The following is a 26,402-nucleotide window of genomic DNA, read 5'->3' as shown; positions in this document are numbered from 1 at the left end:
AAGTGGAGGCGGGACCGAGTCACCACCGCTGTCAATCAGCAGTGGAGCGGAGATGACGTCATCACGGCGCCGCGTCACCTTGCTCTCCCCTTCACTTAAAAGGTAGAGCCTTCGGCATTTTGAAACTTTGGTCCACTGACCCACCAGGGAGGGTTTTGGCCGGGCCAACGGTCTGGCATTGAAGAGGGGGTGCCAGGCTGCCTATTGGCAGCCTGCCTGAACCTGGGGCCAATAATTGTCGGCCCGACCTGCCCTCCCATTGAAGGGGCATCGCGCTGCCGTGACTCACACATAGATTACAAGGTGCACTGACAGAAAAAGCTGTCGGGGTCACCGCGCGGCAGATTAAAGATTTTTGGAGATAAATTTCGTGGGAGGTGCGATGCAGGTGTGGAAGATCGGCACTGCGCCGTTGATGACGTACTTACGACGGTCGGCAGCAGCGGGGCGGAAGTGGGGACCGCCAGAAAAATCCCTGAGCTGAATTTCGCTGACGGCGGCCAATGGACCGGAAGTCGGCGGCAGCTCAACTCCGCCACCTGGTTGTCGCTTTCTGGCGGTAAGAGGTCTTTTTGGGAGTTGAATTTCGGCCGCTTCATTTTTGGATGAGATGTTAAACTGAGGCACCATCTGCCCTCTCAGGTGGATATAAAAGATCCCATGGCATTATTCAAAGAAGAGCAGGCTAGTTTTTCCAATTTCCTGCCAATATTGATCCCTCAACCAACATCACTAAAACAGATTATTAATCTCTTTGTTACTTGTTGGACCTTGCTGTGTGAAGATTGACTGTTGCGTTTCCCCACATTACAACAATGACTGCACTTCAAAAGTACTTGAATCACTGTAAAGTGCTTTGGGATGTCTTGAGACCTGAAAGATGCTATATAAAATGAAGTTCCCTTTTTTTCTCATTTGTTTGCCCACATTTCCAGTCAAAGCTGTAGAAGGCAGAGTCTACGATGTTGTTGGAAGAAACTGGCTGAACCACTCATGGTCTCTTTTGTACAGAACATGGAAACTGTTTTTCATTCACTGGTTTGCAAAAATATCTTCCCCCAGCGGAGTTGGTCACTGCTGACTTAGTACTGTAGAAAATGTCCACAATTGAAATAAAATTGTTTCTACAGCATCCAAAGCTGCATTTGTCATTCTGAATTGATCCTGAGATATAAATTAAGCATAAAGCTCTCCCGATATCTTATTGGATGAACTCACTGCCGAGTATGGAAGGTTGCAGAGTTGATCATTGGTCTTTGTTGAATTAGGTGATGGTAGTATGGGCACTTTAATTGATCTTAGTGCCTCTGGATTAATGAAGGGAAAAGCAGGTAACATTCCCACTCCCGCTTGCCATTCAGTAACTTTAGGTTGAATCATCAGATAAAACAGGTTTGGGCATGGCAGTGATGCCTCATGAACGAATAGCATCCAGCACTCACTGTTTAGACTTATGCATTAAGATGGCGATTTGAGATGGAATATTGGAAGACAGCTGGGACTCAATGGAACGGTACCTTTGCATAAGGCAGCATCTTCGTAAAAGAAGAGAATAGAATAGAAATTTAGCGAGGAGGAGAGATAAATGATGCCTCGGAGAACAACATATTACTTTGCACACACAACTGATATCAGTACCTCGGCAACCTCTGTGTTTTAATACACACAGTTTACAGGAGCTAACCTGATTGCCATCTTTCTCTTGTAAAGTGTCAAACTGCATTTTATTTCTTGATAACGATGCTTCTACACTGAGAAAAACAGTTGTTCACTTTAGTTTAATAGGCATTTGGCACACAATAGGTTCAGTGTCACAAGCACAAACATGTTTCCAGAAATAAGCTCTGAAATTGGAGATCATATGCCACAACGACATGTTTAGAAAGCACGTCATGAAATAATTTGAATCTGGGTGAAGAGAGTCATAACATTTAAATGGAAGTCTAGCTTTTAAATTATACTGTTATCATCATAGGCGGTCCCTCGAAACGAGGATGACTTGCTTCCACGCCAAAAAAAAAGAATGAGTTTACAGGAGTTTTGAAAGAAGAACCCGAACTACATCCTCAAGGGTGGAAGATGCCTGTGCGTGGATTTTTTTAACGTATGGTGGTACTGTACCACTGCATAGGCAGACAATAAAGTGCCCACCTTGTTAAATAGCTTGTAACCTTTGTTTCCCTGTTTAACAAATTCATGGTTTGTTTACAGGAGAATAAATATTATTAGGTATGACAATATTTGCACTGTTACAAATTTCTATCATTTTAAATGTGAAGAATTTGCAAAATGTTTGAGTTGACTTAAAAAGAATATTTTGAGTCAATTTGAGTGCTTGATACTAAATACTGTAGCTTGCTAGTATCAACTCATGTTTGCAAATGTTTTTTTATTATTTTGGAGTAATTAACTATGACTGCACAAGAATAACAACAATTGCATTTATATAGAGCCTTTGATCTGGAAAAATGTCCAAAGGTGCTTCACAGAAGTGCAAATATATAGCACAATAGCTTGATTGATGACCCAAGCATTAGTGTTCATAAGAACTCTATTTGATTCACCACGTCAAAGACAAAGGCCCGGATTTTGCAATCAGTGGTGAAGGAAAGGCACTTGCTGTTCACTACGCTTACAGCTGCCCACAGATTTTTCCTGGACTTTTGAGCAGCAACTTGCTGTCATCAGGTGTCTGATCTAGCACGGCGCCCTCTACAGGAGATCTGTGGCATGTGTTAGTAGGCCAAGCAACAGTGGGGCTGAAATTCAGCTCCCCAAAAAGGCCTCTTACCGCCAGAAAGCGGTGGCCAGGCGGCGGAATCAAGCGGCCGCCAACATCTTGTTCAACGGCCGCCGCCAGCAATATTTAACTCGGGGATTTTCGCACCGCTGCTGCCGACCGTCCTAAGTGAGTCATCAAAGGGCACACCACCGATCTCCCGCACCTCCATCGCACCTCCAGCCAAATTCACCTGCAAAGATTATTAACCCACGGTGCGGTGCCCCCGACAGCTTTTTCTGTCGGCGCACCATACTTTCACTCTGTGAGCCATGGCAGTGCAGCGGCCTTTCAAGGGGAGGGCACACTGCCGCAGCCGGCATTTTTTTGTTTTTGTCGGCCGGCTAACAGGTTGGCCCGACAATTATGACCCCGGGTTTGGCTGGGCCGTCAACAGGCAGCCTGGAAGCCCCTCTTGGGTGCCGGACTGCTGGCCCGGCCAAAACCCTCCCTGGTGGTCCAGTGAACCGAAGTTTCAAAGTGCCGAAGACTCTCCCCTTTAAGTGAAGGGGAGAAGGTGGTGACACACACGTATCATGACGTCATCTCCGCTCCGCTGCTGATTGGACGGCGGTGGAGATTCCGTGCCGCCTCCACTTCCATTCCACTAGAGTATGTACTGCCCCACTTCCGCCCCCATTATGACCGACTTCCAGTTCGTTGCAAAAAAAACCCCGAAGAGCTGAATTTACCGAAAGAGGTGACCTCATCCGAAGCGGCAGAATAAACACTTCAGCAGCAGAAGGTGCGACCCGTTTTGGGGCAAAGGAAAATATCAGCCCCACTTTATCTCTTCAATAAATTAGATTGAAGAATCCTTACTGAGACACATAGGCCTAGAAATGCTGAGGTTAAGGCCGGTTTTGTGGAACAAATGGCATTCGGCTCGCTTCTGCTCACTTTTGCTGCCCGCCACGCCGGACGTCATATTGGTGAGGGCAAAAAAAGAGGCATTGTTTAGCAGGCGTTCGGCTATTAACATATTCAAATATGGTGTCTAACGCCTGCTTCTGCTCCCTCTTGCAAATTTGGCTTGTGTCTGCGGCAGCCAGTGCCAACAATGTTTACTCTGGGAAAACACACTTTAAACAGTGCTGAATGGAAAAATACATAAGCATTTACCATTATCAACTCTGACCTCACTCCTGACTCTGACCTCTCCGATCTCTATCTGATCCTGGCCCCAACCCAGGACACCCCTAACCCTGATCCTGGCCCCAAGCAACGACCTCCCTCCTGGACCCCCCCTAGTGCTGGCCCCAACCCCCGCCCCCCCCCCCCTCAATCCTGGTCATGGCCTTTCTTCCAATCCTGGCCATGGCCTCCCTTCTGATCTTGGCCATGACCTGTCCCCCCAATCCTCAGACAGCAACATGTTTAACTGCGCATGTGTGGAGTCCGGATTTTGCTGACTGATTTATTCCATAATAATCGTAAATACTGTTAGCCTCATCTTTATTCTCAACGCCAAAATCTGGGCCAAAAAATAAGCACCAATATATGTGTCAGAAGATTGTAGTTTCTTTGGATGAGACATTAAACTGAGGCCCTGTCTGTTCTCTCAAGTGGACGTAAAAGATCCCATGGCACTATTTCGAAAAAGACCAGAGGAGTTATCCCCGGTGTCCTGGCCAATATTTATCCATCAATCAACATAACAAAAAAACAGATTAATTGGTCATTATCACACTGCTGGAGTTTGCTTGTGCGCAAATTGGCTGCCGCATATGCTACATTACAACAGTGACTGCACTCCAAAAGTACTTAATTGGCTGTAAAGTGCTTTGAGCCGTCTGGTGGTCGTGAAAAATCCAAGCCTTTTTATTATCAAATATGTTTGATTTTTCTTTTTCTTTTGGCCAGTGAATAGTGTATAAAATTCAGCAGGGGCGGGATCGAAAAAGAAGGATGAAGTTAAATTGAAAAAGATTGTTTGAAGAGTGCTATTTAAAAATGCTATCAGAATTACTTGAATGTTGAAATTATCAATGTTAGTATTTAATATTATCAATTGGAATATATTTATATCCTGGCTCATTAAGTTCCACATCAATCTGTGTTATGTTCCACATTTAACTGACATTGATACATTTCAATATTGATGATCTGCTCCTTGGTGCATTCAGTCAACATGTGGGGGAAGAGGTGGAAAAAAAGTCATTTAAAGTAGCTATCTTGCCACTATAGTGTTTTTAGCCCGGCACAAATGGGCTGTGTGGGTAGTTAAAATGATTGGGAGTTTCACGCAACTTTCTCACCCGACCCCATTTTTACTCACCAAAAACATTCTCAGGGAGGAAGCCCGCCTCTCAACAATGGAGGCTGAATTTACATATAAAAGCAACGTGATTGTAATTCTCTAAAATGGGAGGCTTGCTGCCGGTTGATGTCTCACAGACCCACTGATGTCTGTAGCACAGTGGGTCATTGGATGCTCTCCTGTCTGTCTTGCCAGGAGAGCCTTCAGCGCTTAACAAGTATAAACTGGGAAGTGTTCCAGAACAACAGAAGTCAGTGCTGCACCATTGAGAAAAAGCAGCAAGAACTCAAGTCACAGCAAGAACAAACAGAAAAGTGAACTTTAAAAGGTGACACAAATAGAGAATCATTCATCACCATGACAGCAAAAGGAAAACCTACAGAGAAAAGCAATTACACTGATCAAAGTGCGTGCACAACTAACGTGTATCATACCCAGGGAATTTGCAACATCCACATGTCAACAACCAGTCACAAGCAACTGAATTAAGTCAAGCCATTAACAGATGGATCACCATCTTTGTCGATCAATATATGGATTGATTCCACCAGGTCACAGAAATTCAGAAGCTAAATGCGAAATACAGGATTCTACCCCAAGCTGCTGAAAATCTGGCAAAGTGAATAGAGATATCCTTTAAAAAAAAACGAAGAATCTTGTGGATTCTCTGTTGACTGATATTCTGTTCTCTCAGCCACATCAATCACCAGGTCCACAGATTCTTGCACACCGAGCAACATGGGGTGCCTCAAACAGTCAGTGTATGTGTACTTTGTACTGCAATCTCAAAAATATCTCCATGTGTGTTTCTACCATTTTCCAGAAGGTGATCTGAGAAATATTTTAATAAGACTAGACCAATTATAAATCAAAATACTGATTTATTTTTCATATAATATGTGAACAAAGTAATGATTACAGTAAATTTCAGCTTATCTCACTGCCCTCCTCATAACATAGAAAATGACAAATAATGCCACACTGTTCCTGTTAGTGGACTAACTACAAAATTTATGATGAGTTAACTTCTGAAGGTAATCAGTACTAACACTCATAAGAACATAAGAAATAGGAACAGGAGTAGGCCATTCGACCCCTTGAGCCTGCTCCGCCATTCAGTAAGATCATGGCTGATCTTCTACTTCAACTCCACCTGCCTGCACTATCTCCATATCCCTTGATTCCCTTAATTTTCACAAATCTATCGATCTCTGTCTTGAATATACTCAACGACTGAGCCTCCACAACCCTCTGAAGTAGAGAATTCCAAAGATTCACCATCCTTTGAGTGAAACAATTTCACCTCATCTCAGTCTTAAATGGCCAACCGTTTATTCTCAAACTATGATCCCTGGTTCTAGACTCCCCAGCCAGGGGAAACATCCTCTCTGCATATACCTTGTCAAGCCCTGTAAGAATTTTGTATGTTTCAATGAGATTACCTCTCATTCTTCTAAACTCTAGAGACCGTAGGCCTAGTCTGCTCAATCTCTCCCCATTGGACAATCCCCCCCATCCTAGAAATCAGTCTGGTGAACCTCCGTTGCACTTCCTCTATGGCAAGTATATCCTTCCTTAGGTAAGGAGACTAAATCTGTACACAATACTCCAGGTGCAGTCTCAGCAGGGCCCTATATAATTGCAGTAAGATGTCGTTACTCCTGTACTCAAATCCTCTTGTAATAAAGGCCAACATACAAAGCGCTGGAGAAGTACCACTGGCTCTGCCTCCGCAAGATCCTGCAAATCCACTGGGAGGATAGATGCACCAACGTCAGTGTTCTCGATCAAGCCAACATCCCCGGCATCGAAGCACTGACCACACTCGACCAGCTCCGTTGGGCGGACCACATTGTCTGCATGCCCGACACGAGACTCCCAAAGCAAGCGCTCTACTTGGAACTCCTATATGGCAAGTGAGCCCCAAGTGGACAGAGGAAATGTTTCAAGGACACCCTCAAAGCCTCCTTGATAAAGTGCAACATCCCCACCGGCACCTGGGAATCCCTGGCCTAAGTGGAGAAAGAGCATCCGGGAGGGCGCTGAGCACCTCAAGTCTCATCACTGAGAGCATGCAGACAGTGGAAGGAACATGCAGAAAACCAGACTCCCCACCCACCCTTTCCTTCAACCACTGTCTGTCCCACCTGTGACAGAGACTGTAATTCCTATATTGAACAGTAACCTGAGAACTCACTTTTAGAGTAGAAGCAAGTCTTCCTCGATTTCAAGGGAATGCCTATGATGATATAATTGCAGTAAGACATCTGAACTCTTATACTCAAATTCTCTTGTAATAAAGGCCAACATGGTGATTCGTGTACAAGGACACTCAAGTCCCTCTGAACACCAACATTTCCCAATTTCTCACCATTTAAAAGTTACTCTGCTTTTCTATTTTTCCAACCAAAGTGGATAATTTCACATTTCTCACACTTTTACTGGAAAGTAAAAACTTTAACTTACCTTTTTTGCAGGTTTTCATATTTACTGCTGCTGGTTGGTGTGCACCGACAGGTTTGATCTGTCGGTATTCTGGGTGCGGTGTACAGTTTGGAAGAGAGCTGAAAGTGCAACGGTAATGCAATCCGTGGCGTTGCACGTTGGCGCTCCTCTGCCCGGCGATACGTCCGATCGCTGCCACAAAAAATGAGCCGAGGATCCCGCCTGGGTTTTGCCCAGGGGGTCAAATCGCAGCAAAAGCCCGATCGCAACCTTTGCAAAAACCGGCCCATGATATGAATCCTTACCAAAATGTGATGATGAATCACCTCCTAACAATTCTACTGGTGGCTCAGTACCTTTTTTTGGGTGGTGCTCATTAAGACAATTTGACATTGTTTTGTGCCTTTTGCTTCGAGGATATGGGATCCTAGACTTTATAAATAGAGGCATAGAGTACAAAAGCAAGTAAGTTATCTTTATAAATCTCTGGTTATGCCTGAGATGGAGTATTGTGTCTATTCTGGGCACCAACACTTTAGCAAAGATGTCAAGGCCTTGAAGGTGCAGAGGAGATTTACTAGAATGGTACCAAGGATGAAAGATCTCAGTTAAGTGGGGTGACCAGAGAAATTTGGACAATTCTGTTTATAGCAGAGAAGGTTAAGGGGGGATTTAATAGCAGTGTTTAGAATTGAGAAGAGTTTTGATAGTTTCCACTGGCAGGAGGATCGATAACCAGAGGACATAGATTTAAGGTAATGAGCAAAAGGATTCATCGAAATTGTATTGCAAAAAGTGTCAAATTTCATAAGACCAATTAAATCATCCCTTTAGCTTTTCTGCTTATATGATTTCATCCCTAATGCTAAGAATTCTGTGCTTTATTTTCCACAGGCCTTTGCAGGAAACACAAACTCAGATGGAGTGGTGAGGCACGATTTACAGCATCCAATTATTGCACGTTATGTACGCTTAGTACCACTTGACTGGAATGGTGAAGGCCATATTGGGCTGAGAATGGAAGTTTTTGGCTGTCCCTACTGTAAGTATCAGTTATAAATATTAAATAGTATTTTCTGTCACTTAATCAGTAGATTGTAGCCGGACTTAAACAGTAGATATTGCAAATCTACTAACTCTTCAAGTGTTTCCCCCAAATTCTCAGACCTTTCAATGGATTATGCTTGGACACAGGATCCAGCTGTCTTGGGTATTGTTTGTCAGTTCAGTTAGCACAGATAACGATTCACTGGAATTTGCAGTTTTTAATTTAGGACTTAATGGTGAGCTCCACAAACATTGGTACTGAATCATTGATTTTGGTTTTGGTTTTGAAATTAGTAGAGGTGCTTTAGTTTCCCATAGAAGCAACAAAATAGTATATAAATATTTTATTCAATGTGCTCAGACCTACATATCTGGAAGACAAATATTTCAAAGAGGTTAGTGTGATGCCTTTTATTTAGAGATATTTTAAAATAAGTTTTTAGGATCACAGAAATTCCTTTGATCAGAAATCTGTGTGATCTTTAAGGTACGTGTGTTGGTGAGGCACTATTTACAGCATCCAATTATTGCACGTTATGCACGCTCCGTACCACTGGACTGGAATGTGGGGGAGGTGGAAGAGAATCTATTTGTCAGCTGAACTATACCAAAGCAACATTTTTATATGTTACCCGAGCTGGCTACAAACATTGTTCGTAATAAAATGAACATTGTCAAACGTGAACTGTTTGTAGCTCATTTTAGAATTAGTAGTTCTCTGCTGAATATTACCTTCTGGGTTAATCTGACGGGTAAGATTGGAGAACTTTTCTTATTTCATTTTGTAAAATAAATTATACTACATATTTGTGTTAAGTTCTAGGTTGTAATTAACTCTTGAGATGCAAGTTCAACGTATTACTTTATTCGTCAAAAGTCCATGTGAACTCAATTTGATTAAATTAATAGACAGTTAAGAAGAGTCTATCAGACCTATTCTAATGCAATTCATAATTAAGCATATTATGCTTGAGACATTCAGCTTGGTTTGGATGCTGTTTCCTGCTCTACTGAAATGACAGATTTCAGAGCCTTTTCCTTCCTTTATAGTCATTTCATTGCCCATACGTGGTCACATTTATAACTTTTACAATTCACTTAAGTCATACATTTTAGCTTGTGACCCTTAGGTCATTGAATTTAACTTTGTTAGGTATCTTATGACCCATATGTAATTGAACAGATTGCTGAACAGGCAGAAACATAGTTGCCTTATCCTGATCCAGACCTCATTCCATTATCTAAAGTTATCATACTATTAGACAGTGGCTAACTATATTTCAATACGCATGCCTCTGCCACAATACCTTCCTGGCAGTTGGTAAAGTCAACTTGTTCTTCCTGTATGGTTTGCTCAAGATGTTTTTTTTATCCTGAGTTAAGGATTTTAGAAAAGCTAATGTTACTTACCCCTGTTGCTACATTTTATCCCAGCCACAGTTCTTGCATTAGCCATTCTGCCTTGGTTTCAGTTTTTTTTAAACTACAAAAGTAAATTTATGTATTCTCCAACAATTTGTAAAGTATTTGCTGGAGCTAGGAATAAAACCTTTCTTTAAATGATATTTGGACATTCTGTTTAATACATTTTATAGTGATAATTTACTTAAAGGATTAAGAACAGCTTCAAATATTATCATTGGCACCAGCCCATGAAACTATGAAACAATGACCAGCAAATCAGTACTGTCAAAACAGCAGAGGGTATTCTCGGTGTCTAAAGACCATTTTACTGAGCTGGAATCTGATCAGATAGGCTGCAATTAGGACCCATCTGCTTGTAGGTCAGAAAAACTGATGGAAATAGAAGGCCTTAATAAACCACTTCAGTGGCAGGAAATGGATTTTGCACTGCATTGTCAAGCTACATTCCTGAAAGGTGTTCTAAGTGAGAGGTACAATGAACAGTGCCAGGAACCATCAATTTGCCTCGCTTGAGACCCTGGTTTTCTAGAGCACAGGCTTGGATTCTATCTGCAAGAAGGGGATCCTAATGAACCCAGAAATTACTAGGGGATCTTTCCTTGTGATCTTTTATATTTACCTAAGCATGCAAACAAATCCTTAGTTTAATGAAAAAAATGGCACCTTCAGCATTGTAGCACTCCCATCAGTACTGCAGTGTCAGGCTGGATAATGTGCTAAATTCTATACTGGGGCTAGAACTCAGAACTGTTGACTCAGAACTGAGAATGTAACCAGTAAGCCAAGCTGACACCTGTGCTGACAATGTACAATACCAATCTGTTCTTAAAAAGTACAACTTGCAGTCTGACCTTTTGGAAATTAGTTTGAGGATTACATCCAACTGATCACAAACCCACATTTTCTATAGATTATGCACACTATGAGCCCAAGTTTCCACATGATTTGCGCCTGATTTTTAGGAGCAACTGATGGAGAACGGACTATCTTAGAAATCGCAATTCTCCACATTTTTTTTTCTGCAGTTCTAGTCAGTTAGAACAGTTTCACTTTGGAACAGAATTTTTTCTTCAAAAGGGGGCATGTCCGGCCACTGACGCCTGATTTCAAAGTTTCCACAGTGAAAACGTACTCCAAACTAACTTAGAATGGAGCAGGAAGAAGAACTGAAAAAACCTTGTCTATACATTAAAAAATCAGGCACAGGTTACAAATTAGGCGTCCAGAACGAGGTGGGGGGGCGGGGGAGGGGGGGGGAAGGGAAGTCATTAAATTCTACAATAAATCATTATTATACTTATACAATAAATCCAACCTGAATAAACATTTATAAGCAAAGAAAATATTAAGTAAACCATCTTCCTACCTGTGTGAAAGTGCTTCAGCCAGGTTCAGTCAGCTCAGCGGTGTGGCGTCGTTCCCGCGAACGGGAGGGAGGGAGGGGCAGTAAGCAGGCAGCAAGCAGCCTTCCACTTGAGGTGGAAGCCTCACAGTCAGCTCAGCGGTGTGGCGTCGTTCCCGCGAACGGGAGGCAGGGAGGAGGCAGCCGTTCCCGACGGCGGGCGGGGGGGGGGGAAGGAGGCAGTGAGAAGGCTGCAGGAAGCCTCAGAAGTTGAAACAGCCATTCCCGACGGCAGGGGGCGGGAGAGGCCGTCGGGAATGGCTGTTTCAACTTCTGAGGCTTCCTGCAGCCTTCTCACTGCTGCAAGAAGCCTCAGTGCTGATCATAGAAGAGCAATGTGCTTTTATTAAAAAATGTTCAAAAATTAAACAGCTACAAAGAACTACAAAAATGGCTGAGTGCCAATGTTTCCTTCACACTGCGCGTGCGCGAATGCTCCAACGTGCACGCGCAGGGTTGCCGGCATGAAAAAAACTAATTTAAATGGTACCCGCCCCCTCCCACTTACAAAATCGGCGTGAGTGGTAGGCTCCGCCCCCCTGGGCGCCGCGCCAAGCTGCCATGGAGCTGCAGGGCGCTCCAGAATCACGCGTTTTTTTTCAGGCACCGTTTTTGGCGTGAAAAACGGGCGCCCAGCTCGGAGGGGCGCCCATTTTGTAGCGTGTGGAAACTTGGGGCCTATATGTTATGATGGACTGTTCATTTAATCTCCGAAGAGATAAGTCTGCAAGTACTTCCTGAGCTCCAATGATGATCAAATTCCAGACATAAATTAATCGTCACATCTTCACCATTCACCTCCACCCATTGTCCTCCATAGAAATATTACCTGTCTTCTTGGTTAGCATCACAGTAACAATGTGTTCCTTTGAGAACTGCTTCATTTCAGTCTATGTCCATTCCTATATTTTATCTAACCCATTTTTAAATGTGGTAATTGTCTGAGCTTCAACTCTTTTTGGTCAGAGTCTCTTCATCTCGGAGAATCATCTCTTCATAAAAAATGTTCACTTTATATGACATAGCCGTGTAGTGAACATGAAATGTGTCACACTCGATCAAGCACTTGTTTGACAAAATAGAAACTGCCCTATAACTATACACTGCAGTGCGAGATGTGATTTGAATTATTAAGTGATACTTGCATTATCTGTATTATTGCGGTGTTTCTCATTTGAATGAATTATTGCTTGTCTCAGATCTAAAAGTGGCACAGACTCCTACTGAACAACATATTTCTCAAAATATTACCACAACAAATGGAATAGTTTTACCTCATTTTCAGCTCTCCAGAAATCGAATATTATCCAACTTCCCTTGAATGTTGCACGACACAGCATTCGTGCACTAAACAGGATTTTTTAAAAAATCAGAATATTTTCATTTAAAATGTAATTCCGTGAATAATATCCTATGCTCCGTTATTTAAAAAAAACAACTTTAGCTTTTTCATGCACTTCTGGGTAATCTTTTGACCTCAGTCATCCATAATAAATCATCCTGAATAATAGTACAACCACTCCGGCAGCAGATAATATGAAATATAAAGTTCTGAGATTTTTTTCATCATTCTTTTCCTGCTTTCTCTGATGTATTTTGTGTAGTAACTTGCTGCAGATTGTACCACAATTGTCTTGTTGAGTAATTCCTAAACAGTAAAGATGAAATTTTAGAAAACTTTTCTCGCTGTGCCGTTTTCACCACTTTCTTTCAGCTTGTGGAATTTTCACGAGGTGTCAATTAAAAATCACACATCTCATAATATTTTATTATTGAAAAACCCAGGAGAGGGGTCCCGGTCCATAGTGCAAGGTTAAAATGAGGAAGAAAGAGGAAGTGATAAACCAATGAGTAGTGGTTAGGTGATGCCAAGGTGTACTGCTCAATATAGATCTAAATATTAGGTAGATAAGAATTCAAACACAATAGGATAATTCATTTTCAACAGATACATCTCACAGATCAGTTGGGGATGTGACCTACAAGTAGTGAATTTTAGATTTATCTCCAATCCAAGCAAACAATTTTTTCGTAATCTAACTATCAGTCCTGAATTTACTTGTAAGAGTATCTTTTGCATCTGCGAAGTAGATGTTCTTGCAGAAGAAAACAAGGGAACCTCCTTCTAACTACAAAGAGAAACCACATCTAATAAAGATATCTAAGAGAATCCAACAAAACAAAGCTACATTTGGCACTCTACAGATTACAGACTGTTACTGATTCTGTTGCTGTCGGAGAGGTACAATGCCTTCTCTTTTTAAATTCTAATTTCAAAGAGAAGCTTCTTACATTCAAGTAACCATCAGACTGACACATGTGCTAGAAGGTTTTGTCTTCCTTCTGCTAATCATCCCTGATAAATGTGGGCTTCCTGTAAATGTCACTGATCCATTGTAGCATGGCCTAAATCAAGCAGGACAAACTTCCGTGCGTCTGGTTTCCTCTAGCAATCTATTTTTCATTTCACAAGGATTTTTTTCCATACAAATGGGGAGATGTGGCATCTGTGCCCCACAAAATGTTATTTTAAATGGAAAACAGCAACATTTGTATTGCAGTAAGGAATGTCTTGTTTATACTCAGTCCTTTCAGGGGGTCATTATTAGGATCTTGTATGGCTTAACTAGTTTATAGCTTTTAGCTTAGAAGATTTTGATGGTGTAATTATCTGGGAACTTCCATGGCTAAAAGCCATAGCAATGGTTTGAATTAGTCTGCTTTCAGCCACTTCCCAGCTTTCAAGCTAAACTTTATTTTAAGCATGTTTACAGGGCATTTTCCCTGTGCATCTTGAAGGCATCCTTCTTGCAATATATGGGGCTCTGTTCCTACACACCCAACTCCCTCCATCGTTATAACTAAGTGTGTTCAAGGACTTCTCATCTTCAAAATTTTATTCCGTCTGCTCATTTACCTATTTCATAGAAACATAGAAACATAGAAAATAGGTGCAGGAGTAGGCCATTAGGCCTTCGAGCCTGCACCACCATTCAATAAGATCATGGCTGATCATTCCCCCAGTACCCCTTTCCCGCTTTCTCTCCATATCCCTTGATCCCTTTAGCTGTAAGGGCCATATCTAACTCCCTCTTGATATATCCAATGAACTGGCATCAACAACTCTCTGCGGCAGGGAATTCTACAGGTTAACAACTCTCTGAGTGAAGTCGTTTCTCCTCATCTCAGTCCTAAATGGCCTACCCCTTATCCTAAGACTATGTCCCCTGGTTCTGGACTTCCCCAACATCGGGAACATTCTTCCCGCATCTAACCTGTCCAGTCTCATCAGAATCTTATATGTTTCTATGAGATCCCCTCTCATCCTTCTAAACTTCAATGTATAAAGGCCCAGTTGATCCAGTCTCTCCTCATATGTCAGTCCAGCCATCCCTGGAATCAGTCTGGTGAACCTTCGCTGCACTCCCTCAATAGCAAGAATGTCCTTCCTCAGATTAGGAGACCAAAACTGAAGACAATATTCCAGGTGAGGTCTCACCAAGACCCTGTACAACTGCAGTAAGACCTCCCTGCTCCTATACTCAAATCCCCTAGCAATGAAGGCCAACATGCCATTTGCCTTTTTCACCGCCTGCTGTACCTGCATGCCAACTTTCTATGACTGATGAACCATGAGACCTAGGTCTCGTTGCACCTCACCTTTTCCTAATCTGCCGGTATTCAGATAATATTCTGCTTTCGTGTTTTTGCCCCCAAAGTGGATAACCTCACATTTATCCACATTATACTGCATCTGCCATGCATTTGCCCACTCACCTAACCTGTCCAAATTACCCTGCAGCCTCTTAGCATCCTCCTCACAGCTCACATCGCCACCCAGTTTAGTGTCATCTGCAAACTTGGAGATATTACACTCAATTCCTTCATCCAAATCATTGATGTATATTGTAAATAGCTGGGGTCGCAGCACTGAGCCCTGCGGCACACTAAACATCCGTAAGACAAAGGTCCTCCACCAACCTGACCCCGTCACACAGCACTACCCCCCCCTCCCCCCGCCCTGGTCATCAAATTCCACGGCACGGCCTTGGACAACGTGGACCATTTTCCATACCTCGAGAGCCTACTATCAGCAAAGGCAGACATCGACGACAAGGTCCAACACTGCCTTCAGTGCACCAGCGCAGCCCTCGGTTGCCTGAGGAAGAGAGTGTTCGAAGATCAGGCCCTCAAATCTTACACCAAGCTTATGGTCTACAGGGCTGTCGTGATACCCGCCCTCCTGTATGGCTCGGAGACATGGACTATATACAGTAGACACCTCAAATTGCTGGAGAAATACCACCAATGATGTCTCCGCAAGATCCTGCAAATCCCCTGGGAGGATAGACGCACCAATGTCAGGCCAATATCCCCAGCATCTCGACCTCCTCCATTGGGCGGGCCACATTGTCCATATGCCCGACACAAGACTCCCAAAGCAAATGCTCTACTCGGAACTCCTATACGGGCAGGTGATCGATCTCCAGGTGGGCAGTGGAAACGTTTTAAGGACACCCTCAAAACCTCCGTTATAAAGTGCAACATCCCCACCGACACTTGGGAAACCCAAAGACCAAGCTTTGTCCAGGGAAGAGCATCCGGGAGGGCGCTGAGCACCTCGAGTCTCGTTGCCGAGTGCATGCAGAATACAAACATAGGCAGTGGAAGGAGTGTGCGGCAAACCATTTCCCCCACCCACCCTTTCTTCAACGACTGTCTGTCCCACCTGTGACAGTAATTCTCATATTGGACTGTTCAGTCACCTGAGAACTCACTTTTGGAGTGGAAGGAAGTCTTCCTCGATTTAGAGGGACTGCCTATGATGATGAAGATACTGCTTAAAACTGAGCTCTTTGACCAAGCATTTGATCTCCGGTCCCAATGTCTCCTTTTTTTGATCAGTGGCAATGTTTGCCTAATTACATTCCTATAAAGTGCCTTGGGATGTTTACTGTGTTAAAGACACTTTATAATAACAAGTTCTCATTGTTGTCGGAATGGCAGGCTGACTTTGAGGTCTCCTCCAGGGCCTCATTGTCTCCGGGGTTAATGCAATCATTCATTTCAGTGAATATTGTTTGTCCTGGGTGGATTTATTGAGGAACAGCATCTGGCAGCAAGGTTCATTCGTTTACTGAACCAAAACCAGGTCTCAGAAGATTTGCATTTCACTAGAAAGTAACTGCAAAATCCATAAACAATCGAAATTTCAGTTAAATCTGGTATCTTGTTCCTGCCCAGCACAAATGATAAACTGTGTAAAAGTCTATTGCATGTCCTAATCTAATTTGTCTGTTGTAATGATTTGGCCTTCTACATACTTCAGTGAATAAAAAATAAGTAGGTGTCTTTTCAAAGGCTGATTAGTTAGAATGAGGCTTAATTTGTAAAATATGGTATGACATGTACTATTGGCACAGCTTGTAGAAATCAATTTAGTTTTTACAATGTTCGTGTGTTCAGAGAATTAGTGTCCCATATCCAAGCCAGACCCTATATTATGGTGGCAAATTGGCCAGTAGACACTTATAGGTAGGAAAATAAGAACAATCTACAGAAATATGAGGAAGCAAAAGAGAGACAGGCAGTATAAATTCTGCTGACCAAATGAGCTGAAGCAATTTTTAAAATGGGGACATCACGGTGCATGAAACAAAAGTGACTGAACATGAAACATATGTGCATCGTGAATAGGATATGTTACGTATGTAAACCTCAGCAATATGTAAGTCTTGCCACCAGGGGGCACACCTGTGGGAGACCTAAGGGTCACCTGTGCACCCTGGGCAAGCAGGTATAAAAGATAATCTACCATGCTGCTTCCTCACTCTGGAGTCACATTAAAGGGACCACGGTCACAATAGTTTGAGCTTACAATACAGTCTTGTGGAGTTATTCTGACCACAACAGGTTATAGTCAAGTATTACCAGTCTAGCAATTGCCCGTATCTTTCTTGTTTTGAAACAGACAGACCAGTCCATGGGGTACATTTTCATCCGCACTACCTGGGCAGTAAGCTGGTGGGAACACCCCCATTTTGATAGGTTGGGCCGGCTTACGTGGTCCCAGTGATGCGTACAAAGCCCATACTCTGCTGGGATACCTGGGCCTCTGCGCAGGCCTACGCATAGAGGCCTAGGACCAGAAGCCTCCGTATCTCTGGAACCACCAGCTACTTTCGCAGTTTAGAAGAATGAGAGGGGATCTCATAGAAACATTTAAATTTTGACAGGATTGGACAGGTTAGAGGCAGGAAGAATGTTCCCATTGCGGGGGGGTTCCAGAACCAGGGGTCACAGTCTAAGAATAAGGGTTAAGCCATTTAGGACCGAGATGAGGAGAAACTTCTTCACTCAGAGAATGGTTAACCTGTGGAATTCTCTACCGCAGAAAGTTGTTGAAGCCAGTTCGTTAGATATATTCAAAAGGGAGTTAGATATGGCCCTTACGGCTAAAGGGATCAAGGGGTATGGAGAGAAAGCAGGAAAGGGGTACTGAGGTTGAATGATCAGCCATGATCTTATTGAATGGCAGTGCAGGCTCGAAGGGCCGAATGGCCTGCTCCTACACCTAATTTCTATGTTTCTATGTATTTGCGGTTGGTGGGATCCGCAAGAAAGAAGCCTCCGACCGCAAACTCTGGGCCATTGTGTTATGCATGGTTAGGTCCACTTGATTCACTAGGAAAGATTATGAGCACAAGTAATTGAATAGGGAACAATAATCTGCTTCATGAGAAGGTTCTGCAATGAAATCTCCAGGTAGATACAGTAAGGGCATCACACAGGCTAGAAGCAATTAACTACATTTTTCACTACTAACTAAACTTATTCATTGCATGTTTTCAAAAATATTTTTCCAACATTCTCAAAGTGAGGATATCAATGCTGGGCGGTGGAGACTTTTCATACTTTTTTGAATGCAGTATTATCATTCCGAGGTCAGAGCAGACGAAAACATTGCCCATTCTGAGCTTAGGAGTGTGGCACAATATAAAAGAGTATCTCCGCACATTACTATGATTTTTGTTTCACACACACTTCGTGGTTTGTCTGAGTAACTGTCAAATAGTGAAAAAATGCGTGTCGTTTCGTATCATGGTTGGTCACGGGCAGCCACAGAATACTGGGCTGGTGCTGCACAATCTCATTTCACTTTGATCACTTACTATCAGTAGTGAAAGGAGATTCTCTTTCTGTCAGTTTAAGTTGAATTTCACCTGAAAATGGAAGAACAGTGACTGTGCCATCCAGTTAGCTGGCTGGCTATTATTCTGAATATAATGTTCAATGCCCATGAAAGCAGCAGCAGAAATAAGTTTTGTTTAAATTCAAATATAATTTGGAGCTGTGTGCACCAAACAGTTGAGGACCTGCATTGGTGCATACCAGTTTCTTACTAATTTATTCTTGGGATGTGGGTGACACTGGCAACTAATACTTTGGGCTTAAAATTCCCCAACCATGCGCCTGGTTTTTCGGCGCTATTTTACCGTTTTGGGCGAAAAACGGTGAACCAAGAAATTTGCTGAAGTCTTGCCCAGCGGTTTTTAAGTACAGCTGGGGAGCGGATCACCAGAGTGCAAAACTCGAAATAGCGCTTTCGCCAGATATTTGGCTCGCAGCGCACCCGTAGATCGGACCAACAAAAATGCCCGAGAAAAACCTGCGTAGCAGCTATTGGAACAGCGGTAGGTATGAAGACTTGCAAAAAAGGTAAGTTAAAGTTTTTCATTTTTAATTCTTTTGCAGCAATTCAATAGAAAAGGGTCTTGTGAATGCTTGGTGATTTTTTTATTTTTTGTATTTTTGAATTTTTTTTGGTGTTTTCCCCCCTCCCTAGGCCCAATTCACAGCGATATCGGCCTCGGAGAAAAGTTGCAGAAAATTCACAGTTTGCGCCACGAATCCTCATGCAGCACCAAATTTTACCGCTGGGCGCATTTTTTCCCGAATGTTAGGCCTCGGAATCATAGCAGAGTAGTGGTATTTTTGACAGAAAAATACTGCTATGACCAAATATGGAATTTCCAGTCCTTACTCTCCATCCCTAGTTGCCCTAAGGGCATCAAGAGTCAGCCATGTCGTGTGGACTGGAATCAAATGTTAGCCAGACTGGATAGGAGGTGGCAGGTTCCCTTCCCTGAAAGGTATTGTGAACTAGTTGGGTTTCTTCTTGGGGCTAGCCAAACAAATTAATAGATTTATTGAATTTAGTGTCAGTATTTGGTTTGGTGGGATTTGAAATCACAATCGCTGGTTGCTAGTTCAGTAGCAAAACCACTAGACTATCATATGCAGTTTTTAACCACATTAGCCCAGCCAGAAATTTATATATTAATCTAGCCTGCAGTGAAATCTATTCACCCACAAAAGGTATAATAGGTAACAAATGTTCATTTAGTAAACAACAATACTGACCAAAATTATTGATGATGTTATGTATGTGAACCTCACCTGTGTGTAAGACTTGCCACCAGAGGGCACACCTGCGGGAGACCTACGTGTCACCTGTGTGTACCCTGCTGCAAGCTGGGAAAAAAGGCAGGCCACCACGTTGCTGCCTCACTTTCGACTTATATTAAACAGGCCAAGGTTACAATGGTTTAAGTTTACAACACAGCCTTGTGGAGTTATTCTAAACAGAACAACTGGCGACGAGTTACAGACCACGAACTTTCACGCGGAAATGGCTGCCATTGGTATTCTTGTGAGATTTATTGAGGGTGATGATTGGAAAGCCTTCATTGAGCGCCTCGACCAGTACTTTGTGGCCAACGAATTGGACACAGCTGAAACAGAGATCAAGCGTAGGGCGATTCTCCTCACCGTATGTGGGTCATCAGTATATGGCCTCCTTAAGATCTTGCTGGCACCAGCCAAACTAATGGACAAATCATATGCAGAGCTGTGCACACTGGCTAAGGAGCACCTCAAGTCCAAGGAGAGCACTCTGATGGCCAGGTACCACTTTTACACGCACCATCGCTCCGAGGGCCAGAACGTGGCGAGTTTCTTCACCGACCTTAGATGCCTTGCGGGGCAGTGCAACTTTACAGGATCCTGGGGGAAATGTTGCGGGACTTTTTCGTGCTTGGAATTGGCCACGAGGGCATCCTTCACACGCTGCTGTCTGCTGAATCTCTGGATCGCAGCAAGGCCATCACGATAGCCCAGGCCTTCATATCCATGAAGCAGATTTCTTCACAGAATCAAGGCTCACCGGCAAGTACTGTACTTAAAATAATGCCTTCAGCAGGCAGGACTGTACGCAATAGGGCCCACACGGCCGCAGAGGCCAGGCCCAGGGTGACTCAGAGGCCGCTGGGGAGTGCTAATGTGAATCCATTAACACCTTGCTGGCGCTGCGGGGGGCAGTCACAGAGCCCATCAATGCCATTTCGAGCACTACGTGTGCAGGGGCTGTGGGACAATGGGGCACCTCCAGGGATAGTGCAAGTGACCTCGGACTCACCACATGGCAAAGTCAGCAGAGAGCGACCGATCCAACGTGGATCATGCTGAACGAGCAGGAGAGGCAACTTAGCTGGAGGATGAGAAGGAAGTGTATGGGGTACACACCTTCACCACCAAAAGCCCTCCAATAATGTTAAAAGTCAAACTTGACGGCATTCCAGTCTCCATGGAACTGGACACGGGAGCAAGCCAATCGATAATGATCCAGAAGGCCTTTGAGAAACTGTGGAGTAACAGGGTACAGAGGCCAAAACTGAGCCCGATTCACACTACACTGCGCACTTACACCAAAGAACTCATACCTGTTATCGGCAGTGCGACAGTGAAAGTATCGTATGACAGAATGGTGCATGATTTACCACTATGGATTGTACCAGGCGATGGTCCTGTGTTCGGCAGGAGCTGGCTAGGCAAGATCCGGTGGAACTGGGACGACATCAAAGCCCTGTCCTCGGCGGATTGCGCCCTGTGTGCCCAGGTGCTAAACAAATTCCCGACGTTATTTAAGCCAGGCATCGGCAACTTCACAGGCGCCAAAGTGCAGATCCACCTTGTTCCTGGAGCACGGCTCGTTCATCCCGAGGCCCGAGCAGTCCCATATATGATGCGAGAGAAAGTTGAAATTGAGCTGGACAGACTTCAACGAGAGGGAATCATATCGCCAGTCCAGTTCAACAAGTGGGTCAGTCCAATCGTGCCAGTGCTAAAGAGCGATGGGACGGTCAGAATCTTTGGGGACTACAAGGTGACGATCAACCGAGTTTCGTTACAGGACCGGTACCCGCTACCCAAAGCAGAGGATTTATTCACAACGCTAGACCTCACCTCCACTTACATGACGCAGGAGCTGGCTGAACCGTCAAAGAAGTTGACGTGCATCAACACGCACAAAGGACAGTTTGTGTATCACAGATGCCCCTTTGGGATTCGCTTGGTGGCGGCCATCTTCCAGAAGAACATGGAGAGTCTGCTGAAATCGGTTCCATGTACAGTGGTGTTCCAGGATGACATCTTGATCACTGGTCGAAACACCACCGAACACTTGCACAATCTGGAAGAGGTTCTAAAGCGACTGGACAGAGTGGGACTCAGGCTGAAATGCTCCAAGTGTGTTTTCCTGGCGCCAGAGGTCGAATTTCTGGGGAGAAAGATTGCGGCAGATGGCATCAGACTCACGGACTCCAAGACGGAGCCCATCAAGAATGCACCCAGACCACATAATGTGATGGATCTGCGTTCATTCCTGGGGCTCCTCAACTACTTTGGTAACTTTCTACCGGGGTTGAGCACTTTGCTGGAACCTTTGCATTTGCTCAAGAAACAGCCTTTAACAAGGCCAGAAACCTGCTTTTCTCCAACAAATTACTTGTATTGTATGACCCATGTAAACGTTTGGTACTGGCATGTGATGCATCGTCGTACGGGGTCGGGTGTGTGTTACAGCAAGCAAATGTGTCAGGCAAACTGCAACCAGTTGCATACACCTCCAGAAGTTTGTCCAAGGCTGAAAGAGCCGATAGTATAGTTGAGAAAGAAGTACTGGCTTGTGTATACAGGGTTAAGAAAATGCACCAATATCTATTTTGTTATACTCATAATAAATGGTCAGAATGAGTACTGTGTGTAATGAGCAAGTGTGACCTTAGCTCCTTTATTCTAGTTCCAGAGTGCAGGTACCTCTTGGGTGGCCTGCTTATATACTGTGCTCCCAAGGGATGCTGAAATCCCTTGGGATTTCAACAGGTAGGCCCTCTGGTGGACAGGTGTGATGCAGTTTACAAGGGGTTAAATACATAACATCACTCTCCCATGAAGTCAACAATACACTTATTTACAGGGTGAGACGATCTGGGGCTTTGCGCTCCCTTGTCGATCGTCTCGGTACAAATGCTGGTGTGGTTGGGTTGGTCAGTTCTTCATTGGGCTGTTGGGCAGTCGGCCTTGCCGGACTGCTGGGGATGATGAGTTCTGTTTCGTGGTCAACTGTGATGTCAGTTGCCACTTGTGTGCGTGTGTGTTGGAAGGTCAAAGTTGGTGGTGTCCTCTTCAGGTTGTACGTAGCTGTTGGTGAATCGCAGTTTAATTTGGTCCAAGTGTTTGCTGTGCGTTTATCCATTGGTCAGTTTGACCTGAAATACCCTACTCCCCTCTTTGGCTGTGACCATGCCAGTGAGCCATTTAGGACCATGTCCATAATTGAGCACAAACACAGGATCATTGGTCTCAATATCGCGTGACAAGTTTGTGCGGTTATGGTACACACTTTGTTGATGCAGCTTGTCCTCCACGTGATCATGTAGATCAGGGTGGACCAGAGAGAGCCTTGTTTTAAGCGCCCTTTTCATGAGCAGCTCAGCTGGGGGAATCTCTGTGAGTGAGTGGGGTCTGGTGCGGTAGCTGAGCAGTACTCAGGACAACCGGGTCTGCAGGGAGCCTTCTGACACGCGTTATCAAGCTTTGCTTGATGGTCTGAACTGCCCGTTCTGCCTGGCCATTGGATGCGGGCTTGAACGGTGCAGATGTGGCATGTTTGATCCCGTTGCGGGTCATGAACTCTTTGAATTCGGTACTGGTAAAGCACGGCCCATTGTTGCTGACTAGGACATCGGGCAGGCCGTGCGTGGCAAACATAGATCGTACACTTTCAATGGTGGCTCTGGACGAGCTTACAGACATTATTGCACATTCAATCCACTTTGAGTAATCAACCACTACAACCAAAAGCATTTTGCCGAGGAATGGGCCCACATAGTCTACATGAATCCTTGACCACAGTTTGGAAGGCCAGGACTATAAACTTAGCAGTGCCTCTCTGGATGCATTGCTCAACTGAGAGCAAGTGTTGCACTGGCGCACACATGACTCTAAATCTGAGTCGATGCCTGCCGACCACACATGGGATCTGGTTATGGCTTTCATCATCACGAAACCAGGGTGGGTGCTGTGCAGTTCCACAATAAATGTGACTCTGCCTTTCTTGGGCAAGACCACACAATTGCCCCACAAGAGACAGCCCGCCTGCAGGGACAGTTCATCTTTGCGTGTGTGGACTGGCTTAATCGCTTCCTGCATCTCCACTGGGACACTGGACCAGCTCCCATGGAGGACACAGTTTTTTTACCAGGGACAGTAAAGGATTCTGGCTGGTCCAGGTCCTGATCTGGCGGGCCGTAACGGGGGGTTTCTCGTTCTCAAATGCCTCCATGACCATAAGCAAGTCCGCTGGCTGTGCCATTTCCACCCCGGTGGTGGGCAATGATCGCCGACTGAGAGCATCTGCGCAGTCCTCTGTGCCTGGTCTGTGGCGAATTACACAGCTTGCGTGCCCATCTTTGGATGCGGGCAGAGGCATTGGTATTAATCCCTTTGCTCTCTGAGATTAGCGATATGAGCGGCTTGTGGTCAGTTTCAAGCTCAAACTTGAGGCCAAACAAGTACTGGTGCATTTTTTTTATCCAGTAAACGCATGCCAGAGCTGTAGGCCCTTTCGGCCTTGGACAAACTCCTGGATGCATATGCAACTGGTTGCAAAATTTCCGATTCATTAGCCTGTTGTAACACACACCCGATCCCATATGACGACGCATCGCAAGCTAACACTAGTCATTTACGTGGGTTATACAGAACAAGCAGTTTGTTAGAACACAGTAAACTTCTGGCTTTCTTAAAGGCAGCCTCTTGTGAATTCTCCCATATCCAGTCGTCTCCCTTGCACAGTAGCGCATGCAGGGATTCTAGCAGGGTGCTTAACCCAGGCAGGAAATTACCGAAGTAGTTAAGGAGTCCCAGGAACGACCGCAGCTCGGTCACGTTCTGTGGTCACGGCGCGTGCTTGATGGCCTCCGTCCTGGCACGGTCGCAAGTCTAGTGGCCCGGCATTGACTCTGAATTAGAGTCATGCGTACACCAATGCGACACTTGCTCACAGCTGAGCAACGCACCTAGGGAGGCCCCAATGAGTCTGTGGTCATTGCCCTTCGAACCGTGGTCCAGGATCCACGTAGACTTCACTGGCCCTTTTCGAGGGAAGATGTTTCTAGTAGCAGTGGACGCTTACTCAAAATGGATTGAATGTATAATAATGTCATCATGTACATCAACTGCCACCATTGAAAGCCTCTGGCCCATGTTCGCCACCCATGGGTTACCCGACGTCCTTGTCAGTGACAATGGACCATGTTTCACCAGCTCGGAATTCAACAAATTCATGAACCGCAATGGCATTAAGCATGTCAGGTCTGCCCCATTCAAACCTGCATCAACGGCCAAGCGGAACGGGCAATCCAAACCATCAAGCAAAGCTTGAGATGCGTAACGGATGGCTCCTTGCAGACCCGGTTATCTAGGTTCCTGCTCAGCTACCCGACGTGCCTCCACTCACTCACCAGGATTCCCCTGCAGAATTGTCACTGAAGAGAACACTCAAAACCAGGCTCTCCTTGGTCCATCTGGACCTCACTAATCACGTAGAAACCCTGTGGCACAGGCATAATGTGTACCATGATCGCGCGGCGGCCTCGCATGACATTGAAGTCAATGACCTGATGTTTGTTCTAAATTATAGTCACGATCCCAAGTGGATTGCTGGCACTGTCTTAGCCAAGGAGGGGAATAGAGTGTTTGTTGTGAAATTGTTAAATGGGCAAAAATGCAGAAAGCACCTGGATCAGACCAAACTGTGATTCACGGACTACCAAGAACAGTTTGAGGAAGACTCCACTATCTATGATCCACCAACACACACCCAACCGGCAAGTGACCTTGCTGTCAAACATGAGAATGAACCCAGCTTGCCCGACAGTCCGACCAGACTAGCCGAGCTGCCATGCAGCGATGACCCGACCAATTCATCCATGCCAGGATGTCAACTCAGGCGATCGACCAGGGAACGCAGACTGCCAGATCGCCTCAACCTGTAAATAACTTGTACTCAAGACTTTGTACCTCACCTGTGTGTAAGACTTGCCACCAGAGTGCACACCTGTGGGAGACCTACGGGTCACCTGTGTGTACCCTGCTGCAAGCAGGTATAACAGGCAGGCCACCACGTTGCTGCCTCACTTTCGACATATATTAAACAGACCAAGGTCACAATGATTTAAGTTTACAACACAGCCTCGTGGAGTTATTCTAAACATAACAGATGACATAAATCATTAGTCATGGCCTCGGGACATCCCAGTACGCCTTACAACCAACAAAATAATTTTGAAGTGTCATCACAGAAGTAATTTAGAGAAACCATGGCAGCCAATTTATGACAGCAAGTTCCCTCAAACAGCAATGAGATCCATGACCAGATAATCAGTTTAGCGATGATGATTGAGGGATACTAGGAGAGCTCTCCTGCACTTCTTCGAATAGATCCTTTATGTCCATCTGAGTGGGCAGATGGGGCCTCGGTTTCATGTCTCATTTGAAAGACAGCACCTATGACGTTGCAGCACACTCACTACTGCACTGAAGTGTCAGCTGAGATTATGTGCTCAAGTCTGGAGAGGGACTGGAACCTATGGACTTATGACTCAAGGGAGGAGAGTACTAAAACGGATCAAGGCTGACAC

The 26,402-nt window shown here is 44.6% G+C and overlaps 1 protein-coding gene across 6 annotated transcripts in view; it reads left to right on the top strand.

Annotated features, from left to right (window-relative positions):
• Positions 1–26,402, top strand: part of LOC139264555 (contactin-associated protein-like 2) — a 2,534,539-nt gene that overhangs the window by 942,683 nt on the left and 1,565,454 nt on the right. For all 6 annotated transcript variants that reach the window (XM_070881196.1, XM_070881199.1, XM_070881197.1 and 3 more), the window contains one exon: positions 8,379–8,526. In XM_070881196.1, coding sequence (XP_070737297.1) covers positions 8,379–8,526 — 148 coding nt within the window. The remainder of the gene's footprint in view (positions 1–8,378; positions 8,527–26,402) is intronic.

This window comes from Pristiophorus japonicus, chromosome 5, assembly GCF_044704955.1.
Source record: "Pristiophorus japonicus isolate sPriJap1 chromosome 5, sPriJap1.hap1, whole genome shotgun sequence".
NCBI lineage: Eukaryota > Metazoa > Chordata > Chondrichthyes > Pristiophoridae > Pristiophorus > Pristiophorus japonicus.
Note: the sequence above shows the minus strand (reverse complement) of the source record. Positions and strands in the feature narration are given on the sequence as shown.